At 42.1% G+C, this 18,013-nt stretch overlaps 1 protein-coding gene across 2 annotated transcripts in view; it reads left to right on the top strand.

Annotated features, from left to right (window-relative positions):
* The window catches only part of IQSEC3 (IQ motif and Sec7 domain ArfGEF 3), a 225,807-nt gene that overhangs the window by 86,862 nt on the left and 120,932 nt on the right, over positions 1-18,013 (top strand). For both annotated transcript variants that reach the window (XM_033953076.1, XM_033953075.1), the window contains exon 4: positions 11,422-12,509. In XM_033953076.1, coding sequence (XP_033808967.1) covers positions 11,422-12,509 — 1,088 coding nt within the window. The remainder of the gene's footprint in view (positions 1-11,421; positions 12,510-18,013) is intronic.

Genomic DNA, 18,013 nt, shown 5'->3' with positions numbered 1-18,013 from the left:
TTCTGATGGAGATTCAAGATATCTATTCTGTGAAATTACCAGCTTTGACAGCCCTCTCATACTGATCAATATCGCAAGTTTCTTGGAGGACTTTGCTATCTCTTTAGAAAGACAGCATTACCAATGTCATAAAGTTGTGTTAAATGGCACAATATGACCTTGTGCCTGGCTCTATGATGAGAAATAGAAACTTCAAGCTACCTTGCATATAGCTTTTTACTGTATTTAATCAGAGTGTTGTAGCTCAGAAATATTGGCAAATCTGATCCCTGTATCATTTATTATTTCACCTTCTGTCTTTGCCATTAGTTGCCAGAAATCTCAATCGGAGAAGGTTTTATGACATAGGCTATCCTGGATTATTTTCTAAATGAAATATTTCTGCCAGTTAGTCAGCAGTGAAGGCCAGTGAACATTACATTACATTAGGGATTTCTATTCCGCCATTACCTTGCAGTTCAAGGCGGATTACAAAAGAATTATCCAAGATGTATTACAACAAGAACTTACAAAAAAAAAAAAAAAAAAAAATTGGTCATTTTCAAAAAGAGTAAGAAATGGGTAAGGTTATTTGTTTGGGATAGTTGGTTTTAGTGAGAAGTGGAGTTTGAGACTTGTGGTATTATTTCTTTTTTCAGAGTTTTCTTGAAGAGTATGGTCTTTATTTCTTTTCTAAAAGTCTTGTAGTCGAGGGATGCCGTCAGTAGATTGGCGATTTGGTTGTCTAGTTTGGCTGCTTGAGTGGCCAGGAGGCCATCATATAGTTTTTTCCGTTTGACCTCCTTAATTGGGGGGTATGAGAATGGGGTGTGAGTTTTCCTATGTCTGGTTGCGGTGTTGTGGATGAGGCGGTTATTCAGGTAGTTTGGACTGTCTCCGTATAAAATCTTAAATAGTAGGCAGTAGAATTTAAATTGTATTCTTGCTGGGATCGGAAGCCAGTGCGATTGGAGATATGCTTCTGTAATATGATCATGTTTCTTTAATGAGTAGATGAGTCTTAGTGCTGTGTTTTGGATAGTTTGTAGTTGTTTTGTTATGGCATGGGAGGTAGATTTGAAAGTACTAATCCTTTAATAATTTGTCAGGTAGCAAGACGAAAAACCCCCAAAAGGCTCAACATTATATTTGCCAAAATTATTCAAATTTTTCTAAAAATGGCAATTCACTTGTCAGTAAATCTTCAAGCAAGAGAGGAGTTGTTCCTATTGCATTGACTACCACCCAATTATTTAATTTACACTTCCAAAAGATTTTAATTCTCCTTGGTTGATGCACTTTGTCACCCTTCATAGCAGAGATATACAAATCCTCTTCTAATTAGCACATTTATAGATGTGAAGGACCTTACACTGCTAGAGTGATAAGTTTGCAAAACCTTTATTGGTAAAGTTTTCACTGCAGTCCTAATTGGTGCATAGACATTTAGGGGGAAATTCTGTAAATGGTGTCTAAAAAGATTGATGCCTATAATGTAGGTGCCCATTCCTTGTCAATCACACTTAGGCGCCTATTACAGAATCACGCCTCTTGGCGCATAACTTAAAACTTAGGCTCCAGTAATGTAGGTCAGGGTTTTAAAAGTCTACATTATAGGCACCTAAGTCCTTTAGAGAATCACACATAGTGGCACCTAAGTCCTTCTCTACCCCTAACCACACCTACTTTGGAGTGAGGCACCACTAGGTGCCATGGCATAGACACTTATCTTTTGTACAATCACACCTAAGAAAATAAGCACCTATTGCCCAATTAATTGTTATTTTTTTCAATTATGAGCTTGTTAAAGCTCATAATTGAAGCCAATTTACTAATTAATACCCTCTTTGATCAAGCTGCACTAGAGGTTTTTAGCATGGGTTGGCCGAGGTAAGTGCTCTGACGTTCATAGGAATTTTATCAGCATCAGAATATGTAATGTAATTTATTTCTTATATACCGCTAAACTCCGTTAGGATTCTAAGCGGTTTACAGAAAATAGACAATAAAAATAAGATAAATAAATAAAGAATAGGTACTTTGAAATTCCCTTACTGTCCCGAAGGCTCACAATCTAACTAAAGTACCAAAGAACAAACAAATTAGCAAAATAGTAGAAATATGTACCGCGCCGGCCTTCACTAAAATATTTCTAGTGTAGCTTAAGAGGATAATGTGGCACAGTGGTTAAAGCTACAGCCTCGGCATCCTGAGGTGGATTCAAGCCCATGCTTGTGACCCTGGGCGTCATCTAATTCCCCCCATTGCACCAAGTACATTAAATAGGTTGTGAGGCCACCAGGACAGAGAAAAGTACTTGAATAAATTCATGTAAATCATTCTGAACTCCCTGGGGAGAACAGTATTGAAAATTAAATAAATAAAATCCAGCCTAAGCCTTCTTAGACTACATTTTCAAAGTCATAAAACCTTTGAGGGTAAAACTGGGAGCGATGTAGACAGAATGGCTCAATTCATGTAAGTGGCTAAAAGCAGCAAGGTTTCTCACAATTTATATACTTTAGTCCACAGTGTAAAGATGTGTGTCGCAATCTAAGAAAAGGTACCATGTCTTAGTGCATGCTTACTTGAGAAATAACAAGCAAAAAACAAAAGGAATTGACCCCAAAATATCCACAAAGAAGAAAATCCAGAGAAAACCAAAAAAACTCTGTGGAGTGACGATGTTCCTAAATGGACTTTATTTGAAAGTATCAAAGTTCCAAAGGTACACTAAAATCATCCACATAAAATAATTCCATCCACATAAAAGTAAATCATCCACATAAGAGCCTTAAAGGACCTAATCCGCTAGGGATACAGGACCCAACCCAGTCCGCGTTTCGACAAAAAGTCTTCTTCAGGGGTCCCTGGGAGTCCTATAAAGGTGAGTACGTGGGAAACAATTGTGTGGTGAGCCCCAGGGACCCCTGAAGAAGACTTTTTGTTGAAACGCGGACCGTGTTGGGTCCTGTATCCCTAGCAGACTAGGTCCTTTAAGGCTCTTATGTGGATGATTTACTTTTATGTGGATGGAATTATTTTATGTGGATGATTTTAGTGTACCTTTGGAACTTTGATACTTTCAAATAAAGTCTACTTGAGAAATAATGCAACAGTGTCAGTTGGGTTCTATATATCAGTTACAACAATTTGTTAATTGAAATGGTACATCTCTGGTTAGTGAAATGATAGAAAGATGTGATTTGTTGCATTTGAATCAGCATCTTCTTGATTGCTTAGCCAACTGAATAACTCAGTTTCTAAGACTTGCTCCTTTTTCTTGGATTATGACAAATATATTTCCAAGTGTATAACTTGGTTGGGGAAAAACCTATCAAGGCTATTCTATAACTTGGTGCCAAGACATAGGCGCTATAATGGGGCACACTTAGCAAGAACCTTAGAGCACGCCTGCACTGTTATAGAATACAAACCAATTTGGCATACCAAAATTTAGGCATGCCCACTTAAGACAGGTCAATGTCTGGTGTAAATTGGTGTGCCTAAGTGTGTCATGCAATGTGCACAACTGATAGTATTCTATAAGTTACGTGCATTGCTTGGTGACATGCCCATGACCCACCCATGCTCTGCTCATATATAACTCTCTTGCAGTTGTACACTAAGGAGGGAATTCTATAAATAGTGCTCAAAAATGAGCACCGATAATATTGGTGATAAGCACTATTCTATAAAGGGCAAGTGCCTTTAATAAGGTATAGCGCCGATTCTTGTCCCTAACTTTGGGTGCCATAGAAACATAGAAATAGACGGCAGATAAGGCCCACTCCAGTGACCCTCCCTATCTATCTTTGCGGATAGATCCCACATGTCTATCCCATCTGGCCTTAAAATCTGGCACACTGCTGGCCTCAATAACCTGAAGTGGAAGACTATGCCTGCTGAAACCTGGTGTAAATGCTGGCACCCAAGTTAGGCACACTTACCTAGTATTCTATAACTTTTTGGAATCCCTTTGATGCATCCGTGCCCCTCCAATGGCACATCCCCTTTTGGTATATGCACTAAGGGAGTTAGATACTCTGCCTTATACAGTAGTGCACAGCCAGATGTGTGTGCAAATTTTAATGAGTGCCAAGTAACATCAAGAATTGTTGGTACTCATGTTGGTTAAGAGCTCATTAACTAATTAATGTGCATGCATATCTTGGCAGTATGCCCAAATTTGTGTGCCATATATAGTGTGACTTTGGGCAGTATGATCAAATTCGTGTACCATATATAAGTGACTTTGGGAGTGTGTGGCACAGCGGTTAGAGCTACAGCCTCAGCACCCTGAGGTTGTGGGTTCAAATCCCATGCTGCTCCTTGTGACCCTGGGCAAGTCCCTTAATCCCCCCATTGCTCCAGGTACATTAGATAGAGTGTGAGCCCACCAGGACAGATAGGGAAAAATGCTTGAGTACCTGAATGTACACCACTTAGGCCATAGGTGGTATATAAATACTTAAATAAATAAAATAGCGCCTCACAGTTACACGCATAACTGACAATCATTGGTGCCTCTGGTGCATGTTCTATCATGTTATAACTTATTTGCTTAGATTTATGTCTGTGTGATTTGTTACCCATATTTGGCTATTTTATCAATTGTACATCGCCTAGAACTTGGAATGTAATGTAATGTAATGTAATTTATTTCTTATATACCGCTACATCCGTTAGGTTCTAAGCGGTTTACAGAAAATATACATTAAGATTAGAAATAAGAAAGGTACTTGAAAAATTCTCTTACTGTCCCGAAGGCTCACAATCTAACTAAAGTACCTGGAGGGTAATAGAGAAGTGAAAAGTAGAGTTAGAGGAAAAATAAAAATAAAATAAACATTTTAACAAGACAGCATTGATCTAAATACTTTGGAAGGTAGAAGAGAGGAGAGAAAGGAATAGAAGCAGAAGGGGGAGCCGATGAACAGTAGAATTCTGGAGAAATTTAAATGATAGAAATAGAACAAAACAAAGACAAAAGGCAAAACAATAGATAAGATTAAAGATAAATCATAAGCTGGAAAGAAAAATAAAATAAAACTTTGTCTTCAATCCACGGTTTCAGCGTCAGTGATGAAGTGGAGCAAGTAAGTTTAGGAGGAGCGATTGACGTTTCCAGAAAGGGCTTCTTCAGGGAAGAGACTTGGCAGACAGTCCCAGGATGCCTATGTCTCCTCCCCTGCGATGTTCTCCCATATGCGATTAATCAAATTATATAATAAACTTGGAAACTTGGATATGTGCGCTTGTCATTTAACATTAGCCACCAAGTTATAGAATTGCCCTTTGTTCCTGTATATTTAATTTTAACAAATGTATCATTGTAGGGGGGTCAATTTTCAGCCAGCAGTGGTCAGTGCTTTTTGTCCATTGCTGGCTTCATACCCAGATATTCAATGCCAGGCCATCTGAGCACAGGTATTGAATATCCAGTTGTATGTGGCCACCTAAAACTTATGTGGTTAAGTGCAATATTCAGCACTTAACAACTCAAGCTGAACTGCATAAAAATAATGTGGCGTTTTATGCAGTCACCTTATGAAGTTAAGTGCTAAATATCGGAACTTAACTGCATAAGTGCTGACTCCGCCTCTGGTCTGCCCATAAAATTTGTTTATGGTGGTTAGTGATGTTATTCAGCATTATTAACCAGTTAAGAGCCACTGAATAACAGTACTGTAACGGAAGCGCGCCGGACAAAAGCGCGCCGACAATCTTGCGCAGGACTGATGCGCCGCTAGCTTAAAACACTGTGAGGGGGTGCGGGGGAAAACCCCTCCAGTAAACTTAGAAGTATTTGCACTTCCGTTGGGGGGGGGGGGAAATCCCCCCCACTACACTGAAGATTGCCGTTTTCCTTAGTTTTTTGGGGTATTTGGCAGTTTTTAGTGTAGTGGGAGGTTCCTCACCACACCTTCCCAGTGGGAGCGCGAACACTTGTAAGTTTAATGGGGAGGGTTTCCCCCCACACCCCCCCACACCCCCTCACAGCATCCCTCCACACCTTCCCTCACACCGCTAACAGGAAGTATTTAAAGCCAACACGTATCGGTCCTGCGTGAGATTGTCAGCGCGCGATTGTTGGCACGCTGTTGTCTGGTGCGTGAATGACGGGTCACCCTGAATAACAGCAGAAAGCCCCACACAAATGATTTAATTTTTATTCACATAACCTTTGAAAGCAAACTGGGTGGGTAATTTGTGTTTGAACATAAGCAGTGCCTCTGCTGGGTCAGACCTGAGGTCCATCATGCCCAGCAGTCCGCTCACACGGTGGCCCAACAGGTCCAGGACCTGTGCAGTAATCCTCTATCTATACCCCTCTATCCCCTTTTCCAACAGAAAATTGTCCAATCCTTTCTTGAACCCCAATACCGTACTCTGTCCTATCACGCCCTCTGGAAGCACATTCCAGGTGTCCACCACACATTGGGTGAAGAAAAACTTCCTAGCATTCGTTTTGAATCTGTCCCCTTTCAACTTTTCTGAATGCCGTCTTGTTCTTTTATTTGTTGAAAGTTTGAAAAATCTGTCCCTCTCCACTTTCTCTATGCCCTTCATGATCTTATAAGTCTCTATCATATCCCCTCTAAGTCGCCTCTTCTCCAGGGAAAAAAGCCCCAGTTTCTCCAATCTCTCAGCGTATGAAAGGTTTTCCATACCTTTTATCAGACGTGTCTCTCTCCTCTAAACCCTCTCGAGAATCGCCATATCCTTCTTAAGGTACGGCGACCAATATTGGACGCAGTACTCCAGATGCGGACGCACCGTTGCCCGATACAACGGCAGGATAACTTCTTTCATTCTGGTTGTAATACCCTTCTTGATTATACCTAGTATTCTATTCGCTCTCTTAGCGGCCGCTGCGCACTGTGCTGTAGGCTTCATTGTCATGTCCACCATTACCCCCAAGTCCCTTACTTGGGTACTCTCATTCATTAAGATCCCTCCCATTATATAGTTGTACCTCAGGTTTCTGCTTCCTACATGTAATACTTTACATTTCTCTACATTGAACTTCATTTGCCATCTCGTTGCCCATTCCCCTAGTTTATTCAAGTCCCTTTGTAATTTTTCACAGTTCTCTTTAGTTCGAGCTCCACTAAATAGTTTGGTGTCGTCTGTGAACTTTATTATCTCGCACTTCGTCTCTGTTTCTAGATCATTTCTAAATATATTAAATAGCAGCGGTTCAAGCACAGACCCCTGCGGAACACCACTCGTGACCCTCCTCCAGTCCGAGTAGTGGCCCTTTACTCCTACCCTCTGTTTCCTACCCGCCAACCAATTTCTGATACATCTATGTATGTCTCCTTCTACCACATGGTTCTTCAGTTTCTGAAGAGGGCGTTCATGGGGTACCTTATCAAAGGCTTTTTGGAAATCTAGATATACGATGTCTATGGTGTCACCTTTGTCCATCTGTTTGTTAATTCCTTCGAAGAAGTGCAATAAGTTCGTTAGGCACAATCTTCCCTTGCAGAATCCATGTTGGCAGGTTATCAGAAGTTTATTCCTTTCAAAATACTCATTGATGTTGTCTTTTATCAGTGCTTCCACCATTTTCCCTGGAACCGAGGTCAGACTCACTGGTCTGTAGTTTCCTGGGTCACCTCTTGATCCCTTTTTAAAAATGGGCGTAACATTGGCTATCTTCCAATCCTCCGGGATCATGCCTGTTTTCAGGGATAGATTGCAAATTTGCTGCAGTAGTTCTGCTATTTCCTCCTTTAGTTCTTTCTGAACCCTTGGGTGAATTCCGTCCAGACCTGGGGATTTGTCAGTTTTTAATTTTTCTATCTGCCTGCATACGTCTTCAAGGCTTACCTCCATGGTTGTTAATTTTTCTGCTTGGTCTCCATTGAAGATTTGGTCAGGTTGCGGTATGTTGGATGTGTCCTCTTCTGTAAATACAGACAAAAAGAACATGTTAAGTCTTTCTGCCACTTCTTTCTCCTCCTTCACCACTCCCTTCCTGTCTCCGTCGTCCAGTGGTCCCACCTCCTCCCTAGCCGGATGCTTCCCTTTAACATATCTGAAGAACGATTTGAAATGTCGTGCTTCCCTGACTAGCCTCTCTTCATACTCTCTTTTGGCTTTTCAAACCACACGGTGTCATTCTTTTTGATACTTCCTGTGCTCTTTCCAGTTCTCCTCAGTTTTGTCCTTTATCCATTCCTGAAAGAATTCTTCTTATCGCCTATTGCTTCCTTCACTATTTTAGTTATCCATGCCGGGTCTTTTGTTTGACTCTTTTTGCACCCCTTTCTGAATTTGGGGATATACAGTTGTTGCGCCTTGCTCACTGTCCTTGAAAAAAGACCAGGCTTGCTCTACCATCTGCCATTTCATGGAAGTATTCCTAAGTTTCTTCCTTACCGTTCCCCTCATTGCTTCGTAGTTTCCTTTCTTGAAGTTGAAAGTTGTCGCTATGGTTCTCTTTCCTTTCGGTATCACTACTTCAATCTTGAACTTGATCATATTATGATCATTATTTCCTAACGGTCCCACTATTTTCACTTCCTTTGCAGGTCCTCTTAACCCATTTAGGATTAGATCCAGAGTGGTGTTCCCTCTCGTTGGTTCTCTGACAAGCTGAGCCATGAAGCAATCCTGTGTAGCCTCCAGGAATCCTGTCTCCCTAGCGCATTTTGAGCTTCCAAGACTCCAATCTATCCCGGGATAGTTGAAGTCTCCCATAATAACCGTGTTACCATTTTTGCATTCTCGCTTCATCTCGGCTTCCATTTCTTCATCGATATCTTCGGTTTGCCCGGGTGGACAATAGAATAGACCCATCTTTATTTCAGGCCCTTTCCTTCCCGGTATTTTAACCCATAGCGATTCTAGATTGTTGGTCGTCTCTGCTGTGTCCATTCTAGTCGAGTGTATGCTTTCTTTTATGTATAGGTCTATTCCACCTCCTTTCTGTCCTGACCTGTCTTGGCGATAGATCTTATACCCCAGCAGTGCTTTATCCCATTTGTTTTCTTCATTCCATCATGTTTCAGAGACTCCAATGATGTCTATGTCCTCTGCATTGGCCATGACTTCTAATTCCCCCATTTTGTTCCTTAGGCTCCTTGCATTGGTATATATGCAATTTAGATCCCGGTATTTTCTTGTCTTCATTTCCTTTCCCTGTGCTTCGAACTTTAGTTTCTTCTCTTGTGCAACAGTCCTCCTAACCTCCTCTTCTGGGTTAGTCAACTCCTGTAAATTGCCCGTTGTTTCTTCCCAGCTTTTGTCCCCCTTAGTATCTTCGTGGGATACCTTCTTCCGAATCGTCGACGCTTGGTCGACTATCGGCTTTCCCCTTCCCCTTTAAAGCCTGTTGTATTCCTCTCTTGACATTGTTTGCTAGAAGTCTAGTTCCCGTCACGCTCAGGTGTAGTCCATCTCTCCTGTAGAGCTTGCTCTTGCCCCAGAACATTGTCCAGTTCCTAATGAAGTAAAACCCTTCTTCCTCGCACCATCTCCTCATCCATGCATTTATTGATTGTAGTTCTTCCTGCCTTTTCACATCTGCCCTCGGTACCGGTAGGATCTCTGAGAACGCTATCTTCTGAGTCCTCATCTTCAACTTCCTTCCCAGAATCTTGAACTGTTCTATCACCGCGCTTCTTCTGTAGTCTCTCCTGCTGACATCATTTGTCCCGATGTGGATCATTACTGTAGTTGCTTCCGACTCCGCTCCTTCCAGGATTTTTCCAATTTTGTCGACGATGTCCTTGGTTCTTGCTTCTGGGAGTCAGGTGCCTAGTTGATCCTCTCTCCCTCCTGCTATGTGGCTGTCCACATGCCTCAGGATTGAGTCTCCCACTAGGATCGCAGACTTTCCCTTCTTCAATTTTCGCTTCAGGTCAATGTCCTTGGAGTACTTTGCTGCTTCTTCTTCTATGTCCTCAGTGTGTTTCACTAGTTCTTCTTCCGGGCATCGACTAGTCATTTTCTCCCCCTCGTGCGGTGTTCCTCTGTGGGCGTCTTCTTCGGGGTCATCTATTTCTTGTTCTCCCTTGCATGTTAGTGTTGGTGTAACTTCATCTTTCATCTGAAGTTCGTTCTCTTCCACCCTCCTCCTGTAGGCTTCCTCAATGAATTTCTCAAGTTCCCTGACTTCCTCCTCAATGTGTCTCTCACTCATTAAGTCTTCAGTGTCCTGGTCGGGTCCACCGTGGTGTAGTCCTACTAGTTCCTGTATCTTGTCCTCTAGTCACTTGACTTCTCTCTTCAAGCTTTTCAGCTCCTGACACCGACCACATACATATGACTGTCTCCCCAAGGGGAGGTAGTCATACATAAGACAGTCTGTGCAGAACACTGGAAAGCTCATCTTCTGAATTCCCTCTGCTTCCCTTGACATTCGCCTTTTTTTTTTTTTTTTTTGAGTGCTCTCTTTTATTTCACTGTTTCTTTTGTACCTGTGTGAGTGTGTGTGTTCTTCTGTGTCTGCTGCTTGCTAATTCCTTATTCCCTATGTTGTATGTTTTGCCCTGTATCCTCTCCTAATGTGTCACGTTTGTCTAGTGTGTTGGCTGGTGTTCCTACTTTAAGTTAACAGTTTACGTGTGACCTGCTGTTGTTACATATGTAAGTGCCCTTTGTGTCTGCTTTGTTTTGCTTTTTTGTTCTTATTGATTATTTTGCTGTGTTAGTTCTTGGTTTCCTTACCTTGTTTCTCTTCCTTGATGTACTGACTCTGCCCTTCGCAAAGGCGCTCTCGCTAAGGTAATCGCCTTTGCCGCTCGCCTTCGCCGCGTGCCAAATGACTGCGCACCATTGGCTCCTCCCATTTTATAAGGGAATTCGGCTGCAGGGTGCCGCTGATGTTGGAGGGGTGAGCGGAGTTATCTCTCACCTCTGCCCTCTCTGTGCCTTGCCTGCCTTTCTTTCCTCCCTCCGCTCTCCCTCTGCTCACCACATGCTCACCACTTCTGCCCAGTTGCCTCCCGACTCTCCTGGCTGCCTCATAAGCTGCTTGCAGTGGTCTCCGCGCCGTTGGCTCCTCCCCTTTTATGGGGGGAGTTCGGCTGCGGGGTGCCGCTGACGTCGGAGGGGTGGGCGGAGTTATCTCTCGCCTCTGTCCCTCTCTGTGCCTTGCCTGCCTTTCTTTCCTCCCTTTTCCGCTCTCCCTCTGCTCACCACGTGCTCACTGCTTCTGCCCAGCCGCCTCCTGACTCTCCTGGCTGCTTTTTTGTTAGTCACGCGTCTTACTGAAATTTTACCCTTAACGAAATTGAATCAACAGTATGCAGAAAGAACATATAAAGATGTGCATTGCTGTTAGCCAGAATATTTTTGTGAAGCAGGTTTGATGATGTTGGGTTAATGGCTTTCCTATTTGTTTTCAGTTTTTCCCAATCCAATCCATGTGTAAGAATTTGGAAAATATTCAGTCATCTATTAATTAATCTTATTTCTGTGTTTCAGATTGAAATGCTAGAGCACAAATATGGAGGCCATTTAATTTCTCGTAGGGCAGCCTGCACCATTCAAACAGCTTTCCGCCAATATCAACTCAGTAAAAACTTTGAAAAGATTCGGAATTCTTTACTTGAAAGCCGAATGCCAAGGCGAATATCTTTGCGAAAAATACGTGTCCAGGACTCTGAAAGTTTTTCTACAGAGAAAGCCCTGCTCGAAGGTTATAACTTTGTTAGCATTCCCTTGGTAAGGTCTCCATCTTTGCCCGCCACATTCAGTGGGGCACTCACTGAACTGGAGGACTCTTTTACAGAGCAAGTCCAGTCTCTTGCTAAATCCATTGATGATGCGCTTAGCACATGGAGCCTGAAAACCATGTGTTCTCTCCAGGATGGAAGTTCATACCAGATCACAGAGACATTCAGTGCCAGTTCAGTGCAGCAGAAGCCAGACTTGATCAAAACTGAGTTTCAAGATCAGGTTACAGAGGAGGGCCTGCAGGATACCTTGCCCAAAAGCAGTAGTACTCTCATGATGGCTTTCAGAGATGTCACTGTTCAAATTGACAACAAGAATTTCTCTGTTTCATCATCTACCTCGGTGTCCATGGCAAATTGCTTAAGCAGTGCCCAAGCAGTGCTCTCTCAGGATGCAAAATCTGAAGAAAGCACAGTGGACAGAGAGAAGGACAAAGAATTTTCAAATAATTTGGAAGGGCTGTCTGACACTAGAATCATTCAAAACAGTCACACTTTCACAGAGGTGAACGTCAACACCAATGGATTGGTGGGTGGGCTGATGGAACAGGGACAGCTGATGGTGCAGAAAATTCAGATTGCTGCGAATCATGAAACAGATCAGGGCAAAAGTGTGGAGTCAGAAACAGCAGATAACTCGGAGCAGCTGAGCAGCAGCAGTACTTCCACCTCAGCCAAATCACCATCTGAGGTGTCATCCAAGGAAGCCTTACAAGCTATGATTTTAAGCTTTCCACGATACCACTGTGAGAACCCAGCTAACTGCAAATCCCCAACTCTTTCCACTGACACCATGAGAAAACGCTTGTATCGCATTGGTTTGAATCTCTTCAACATGTAAGTCATTGAAAATTTATTTATTTATTGACTTTTATAATTTATCAATCTGTTCTTATGATGAATTACAACAATTTAAAATACAACATAATACACAGATGACATATAGATATGTAACATTACTCAATCCATTGCTTTCACATTTTTGACTTCCTTTATTGACCGAATACATTCAGCAGGGACGCTGTAGTTCCTTGCTATTCATTCCTAGTCTTTGAAGACCACCAGGATGCCCCTAATGAAAATACATGAAATATATTTGCATGCTTCCTACCTCCAAGCATGCAAATTTCTCTCATGCATATTCATTAGGGATATCCTAAAAACATGACTTGTTGGTAGCCCTCAAGGAACAGGAGTGAATATCCACTGCAATTAGGTTCATTTTTTGATTATTTAGAATTTCTCTTTGAAAAAAAATATAGTGGTACCTCGGAATCTGAACGTCCCAGAACTCGAACAACTTGGAATCCAAAGTATTTTTTAAATTAAATTTTGCCCCAGAATCCAAATGCTGTTTTGGAATCCGAACGTATAGGAACTGCAAGCGTTGCTCAGCCCTAAGCTTCCCCTCTGACGCAGCTTCCTGTTTCCTCCTGGGCGGTTCACATCAGAAGGAAGCTTTGGGATGAGCACCGCTTGTAGTTGCTATTGCCGATCTTGCTGGGGGGCCCGATCTTGCTGTCTATGTCGGTTGGGGTGCCTGATCCAGTGTGTTTACTGTTAAATTTACAGTGGTGCCTCACACAACGAACTTAATTCGTTCCAGGAGCAAGTTTGTTATGCGAAAAGTTCGTTGTGTGAAACGCGTTTTCCCATAAGAATACATGTAAAACAAAATAATTCGTTCTGCAGCCCTACATTTCCCTCCCTCCACCTCACCTTATATGCAGAGTTTGCCAGCTTTCTTTTTCACCCAGCCGCACGATTTCAAAAAGCTGTGCACGCGCAGCTGCTGGAGTTGATCAATGTTCTCCTCTCCTGCAACTTCCGGTTTCCGGTTGCGTCAGAGGAGAAGATTGAACAACAGAGCATGCGCGCATGTGCTGCTCTTTGAAAGTGTGTGGCTGGCCGAAAAAGAAAGCCGGAAAACTCAGTATCTAAGGTAAGGTGGAGGGAGATGATGGAACACTGCATTCAGACAGGAGGGTGCTGCTGTTCCCGGCTCACATTAGGAAGCGGCGAGAGTAGTTCCGCGCCCCCCCCCCGGGCCCCTCGGGCGACTTCGTTGTGTGAAACGAAGTTCGTTATAGGGAGCAAGACAAAAAGTTCGTTATGCGCAGCGTTCGCTGTGCGAGGCGTCCGTTATGCGAGGCACCACTGTATTTGAAAATCTGAGTTTGTGAGACCAAGGAATGGATTAATCCAGTTTCTATCATTTTCAATGGGAAAAATTGTCTTGGAACTCGAACAGGGTTCTGGAACGGATTAAGTTTGGATTCTGAGAAACTACTGTATTAAAATTTCAAAAATAGGTTTTATAATAAAAATAAATATAGTAGGTAATATAAATGAATACAAACTGATAATACCAGTCCATTAGTTTTAGGATTTTCACCATAATCTCCTCTCATATTAATTCAGTTGATTGGAGCAGCCAGACATGAACATAACAAAGACCATCTAATCCTGGCTGTTCCATTTGTAAAAAAAAAAAAAAATTGCTTAAAGTCTTTCTTTGATTAATCGTTCTTCTTTCTGTTGGTGAAGTTTTGGAATTAACCTTGTTACCTGCTTCAAACCTTTACAGGGATTAGGTGGGATATACGAGGGGATGCTGAAAAGTTCTGAGCCCAAGCTACCAACTTCCTAAATACTGAGCGTTATTTTGCCACTGTAGCTGAAAAGAGTGCTATTTTATTTTGTTAAGTGCCAATTTGCAGAAATGAAATTCTATGTTTTGACATTGTGTCAGATAATGACCACGCAAGTTGCATCTCAAGCTGTCAGTGCTCCGATTTTCACCTCACAGTTCTCCAGATGCTTTCTGGTATATCCAGACTTTGTGGTATAATTACCATGCAACCTGCTTCACAGTAATTGCTCCCCTCATCTGGAATACTTTGCCCCCTTACATTAGAAAGGAAGCAAGTTTAGATAAATTTAAAGGAGCACTAAAAAGTTTTTTATATAGAGATGCCTTTGAACAATGATTTAAGCTCCTTCATTCCCGTACTCTCCTTCCTAAATTCATAATGGCAGCCTGTATGAATCCCTTCTACTCCTTTTGTTTTATCCTTTTTCATTCTCTCTTCTTTATTATAGGGACCTGATGGACCTCGCGGATCTAAAACCGCACGTCCTTAAAAATCTGAGGTCCGTGCCACTTGTAGTTAGTTTCTAGCTCCGACAAACCTCGATGACAATTTAGCACTGACGGATCCGTCTCAGCATAGGGAGGGAAAAGTATTAGGATCTGTCAGCGCTAAAATGTCATAGAGGTCTGTCAGAACCGCGGACCTCAGATTTTTAAATTTACTGGAGCTGCAGGAAACCAGTTTAAAGGATTCGTTTTAGAGCCGCTCCAGCACTAGTCTCTGGCTCTGACAGACCTCTATGACATTTTAGCGCTGACAGATCCTAATACTTTTCCCTCCCTATGCTGAGACGGATCCATCAGCGCTAAATTGTCATAGAGATCTGTCAGAGCCAGAAACTAACTACAAGTGGCATGGACCTCAGATTTTTAAGGACGTGCGGTTTTAGATCCGCGAGGTCCGTCAGGTCTGTGAGGTCCGCGTTTTACCCCTTCCCTTTACAATGCTTTATTGTATTTCACCCCTAGTCCTTTTGTGCCATGTTAGTCTGTTTTGTCTTTTTGATGTGTTTCCCTTGATTTTTTTTTTTTGTTCAAAAATTTTTATTGGTTTTCAAGAAGAAGGTACAGAAATGTAACATCTGTAGAGAATAAACATCACTGTGCATATAACAAAAAGATAGTAAAGCATATACATGAGTAATTGAAATGATAATATTATACAAGGAATATAGAAAATATTAGAAAAAGATAAGATAAAATGCCATGACTAAAGGGTAAATATGTCACGTTAAAGTTTCACAATAACGTAAAAGTGGTGACCATATAAGTTTATATTGAGTTATTTTTTTATTCCTTTCAGCTAGTACCTTTTCATATTTTCCCGTCAAGCAGAGTTCCACCACGCGTGAAAATCCACCTGAGATAGGTCTTTCCAGTTATATAAAACATTTTGAATAGCTAATGCCATTAAAATAATGAACAGTTTAGACTTACATATATCCAACTTCATATGAAGACCATGCGCCAAACAAATTATAATGGGGAAAGACAAGAGTTCCTCAGTGTCCAATATGGAGCTTATGGTATTCCAGACCTTAGACCAGTATTCAGATAGAAGTGTACACGTAAATAAAAGGTGCATTAATGTGCCAGGATGTTGTTGACAAGACCAGCAATTAGGGGACAATGTATCGTCAATTTTGTGAGATAGAATAGGTGTCCAGGTAGCCCTATGAAGCAAGAAATAAACGGATTGTAATAAGGATGCTGATCTAATGGCTTTAAAAAATTGTGACCAGACTATAGACCAGTCTATTGCATCAGATGGTAAATTTAATTCCTGAGTCCATTTATTCTCAGTAGTAAGTGGAGCATCATATGCTGCCATTTGAAGCATCTTGTACCACAGAGATGCTTTACCTCCCAATTTAGCCATTTGGGTGATATGAGAGAGGAGGCTTGGGAGGGCACCCAGAGACAATACATCAGGATAGGAGGCCATCAAGCAATGTCGGAGCTGTAACCAATGAAAATATTGATTGGATGGAAGATGAAATTTGTCAACTATTGCTGTAAAAGAGATCCATTTATCTTGCTCTAGAAGGTCTTTAAGGAACCAAATTCCATTTCGTTGCCAAATTGACCAAGAGATCATTTTATCTTGTATTTTAATATGTGGATTATTCCAGATGGGGATCATTCTAGATTTGGACCAAGGAGTTGATAGGGTGCAATCAGCTGCATCTACGGCTATCTTCAGGGAGGCAAGTAGAAATGGGTTGGGAACTGGCTTGGAGGTAGGCTTCAAAGGGTGGTGGTGAACGGCACACCCTCTGAAATGATGGAGGTGATCAGTGGAGTGCCACAGGGCTCGGTCTTGGGCCCAATCCTATTCAACATCTTTATAAGGGACTTGGCAGAAGGGCTTCGGGGTAAAATAACATTATTCGCCGATGACGCCAAACTAAGTAATGTAGTGGGCAAATGCACAATAGATGATGTTTCAATGCCCGACAACATGATGCACGACCTACTCCTACTGGAGCGCTGGTCTAGGTCCTGGCAACTCAGCTTCAATGCCAAAAAATGCAAAGTTATGCACCTGGGCAGCCAAAATCCATGCAAGACTTATACCCTTGATGGCGAGATCCTTACAAGAACGGTAGCAGAACTCGACTTAGAGGTGATCGTCAGTGAGGACATGAAGGCTGCCAATCAAGTGGAGCAAGCTTCATCCAAAGCAAGACAAGTCATAGGTTGCATATGCAGGGGTTTCGTCAGCCGTAAGCTTGAAGTCATTATGCCATTGTATAGATCCATGGTGAGGCCCCATCTGGAATACTGTGTGCAATTCTGGAGGCCGCATTATCGCAAGGATGTGCTGAGACTGGAGTCGGTTCAGAGAATGGCCACCTGGATGGTCTCAGGACTCAAGGATCTCCCATACGAGGAACGGCTAGACAAATTGCAGCTATACTCACTCGAGGAGCGCAGAGAGAGGGGGGACATGATCGAGACGTTCAAGTATCTCACGGGCCGCTTAGAGACGGAGGAAGATATCTTCCTTTTCAAGGGTCCCACGACAACAAGAGGGCATCCGTGGAAAATTAGGGGAGGGAAACTACGAGCTGACACCAGGAAATTCTTTTTCACAGAAAGGGTGGTTGATCGCTGGAATAGTCTTCCACCGCATGTGATCGAGGCCAGCAGCGTGCCTGATTTTAAGGCCAAATGGGATCGTCACATGGGATCTATTCACAGAGTGAAGGTAGGGGAGGGATCTATTCACAGGGCAAAGGTAGGGGAGGGACATTAGGGTGGGCAGACTAGATGGGCCGTGGCCCTTATCTGCCGTCTATTTCTATGTTTCTATCTGTTTAGATGTATTTTCATCTAAATGAGACTCCTGGATTAGGATTATGTCAGGGGAAAAACGTTCAGTATAAGATATTAGTTTCTTTAGTTTAATCTTATTATTCAACCCTTTAGCATTTATAGATAATATCTTAAGTGACATAAGCAAACATGGTGATGGATATCATAAAGTGATTAAAACACAAGTAACAAGAGTCAGCGCACCCATGTATATACGAAAATAAATTAGTCAATAAAAACATGAAATTCACCAATATTAAGTAACATATTGTCATGCATAAGAGAACACAGTGTAATAACGATGAAACCATCTCTAAAAGACCTATAGTGAGTACAGCTAAATAGCTAGCAAAGAATGACAGGGACAGAG

This window comes from Geotrypetes seraphini, chromosome 7 (assembly GCF_902459505.1).
Source record: "Geotrypetes seraphini chromosome 7, aGeoSer1.1, whole genome shotgun sequence".
In the NCBI taxonomy this organism is placed as follows: Eukaryota; Metazoa; Chordata; class Amphibia; order Gymnophiona; family Dermophiidae; genus Geotrypetes; species Geotrypetes seraphini.
The sequence above is the reverse complement of the archived record's forward strand: the minus strand, read 5'-3'. Positions and strand labels throughout refer to the sequence as shown.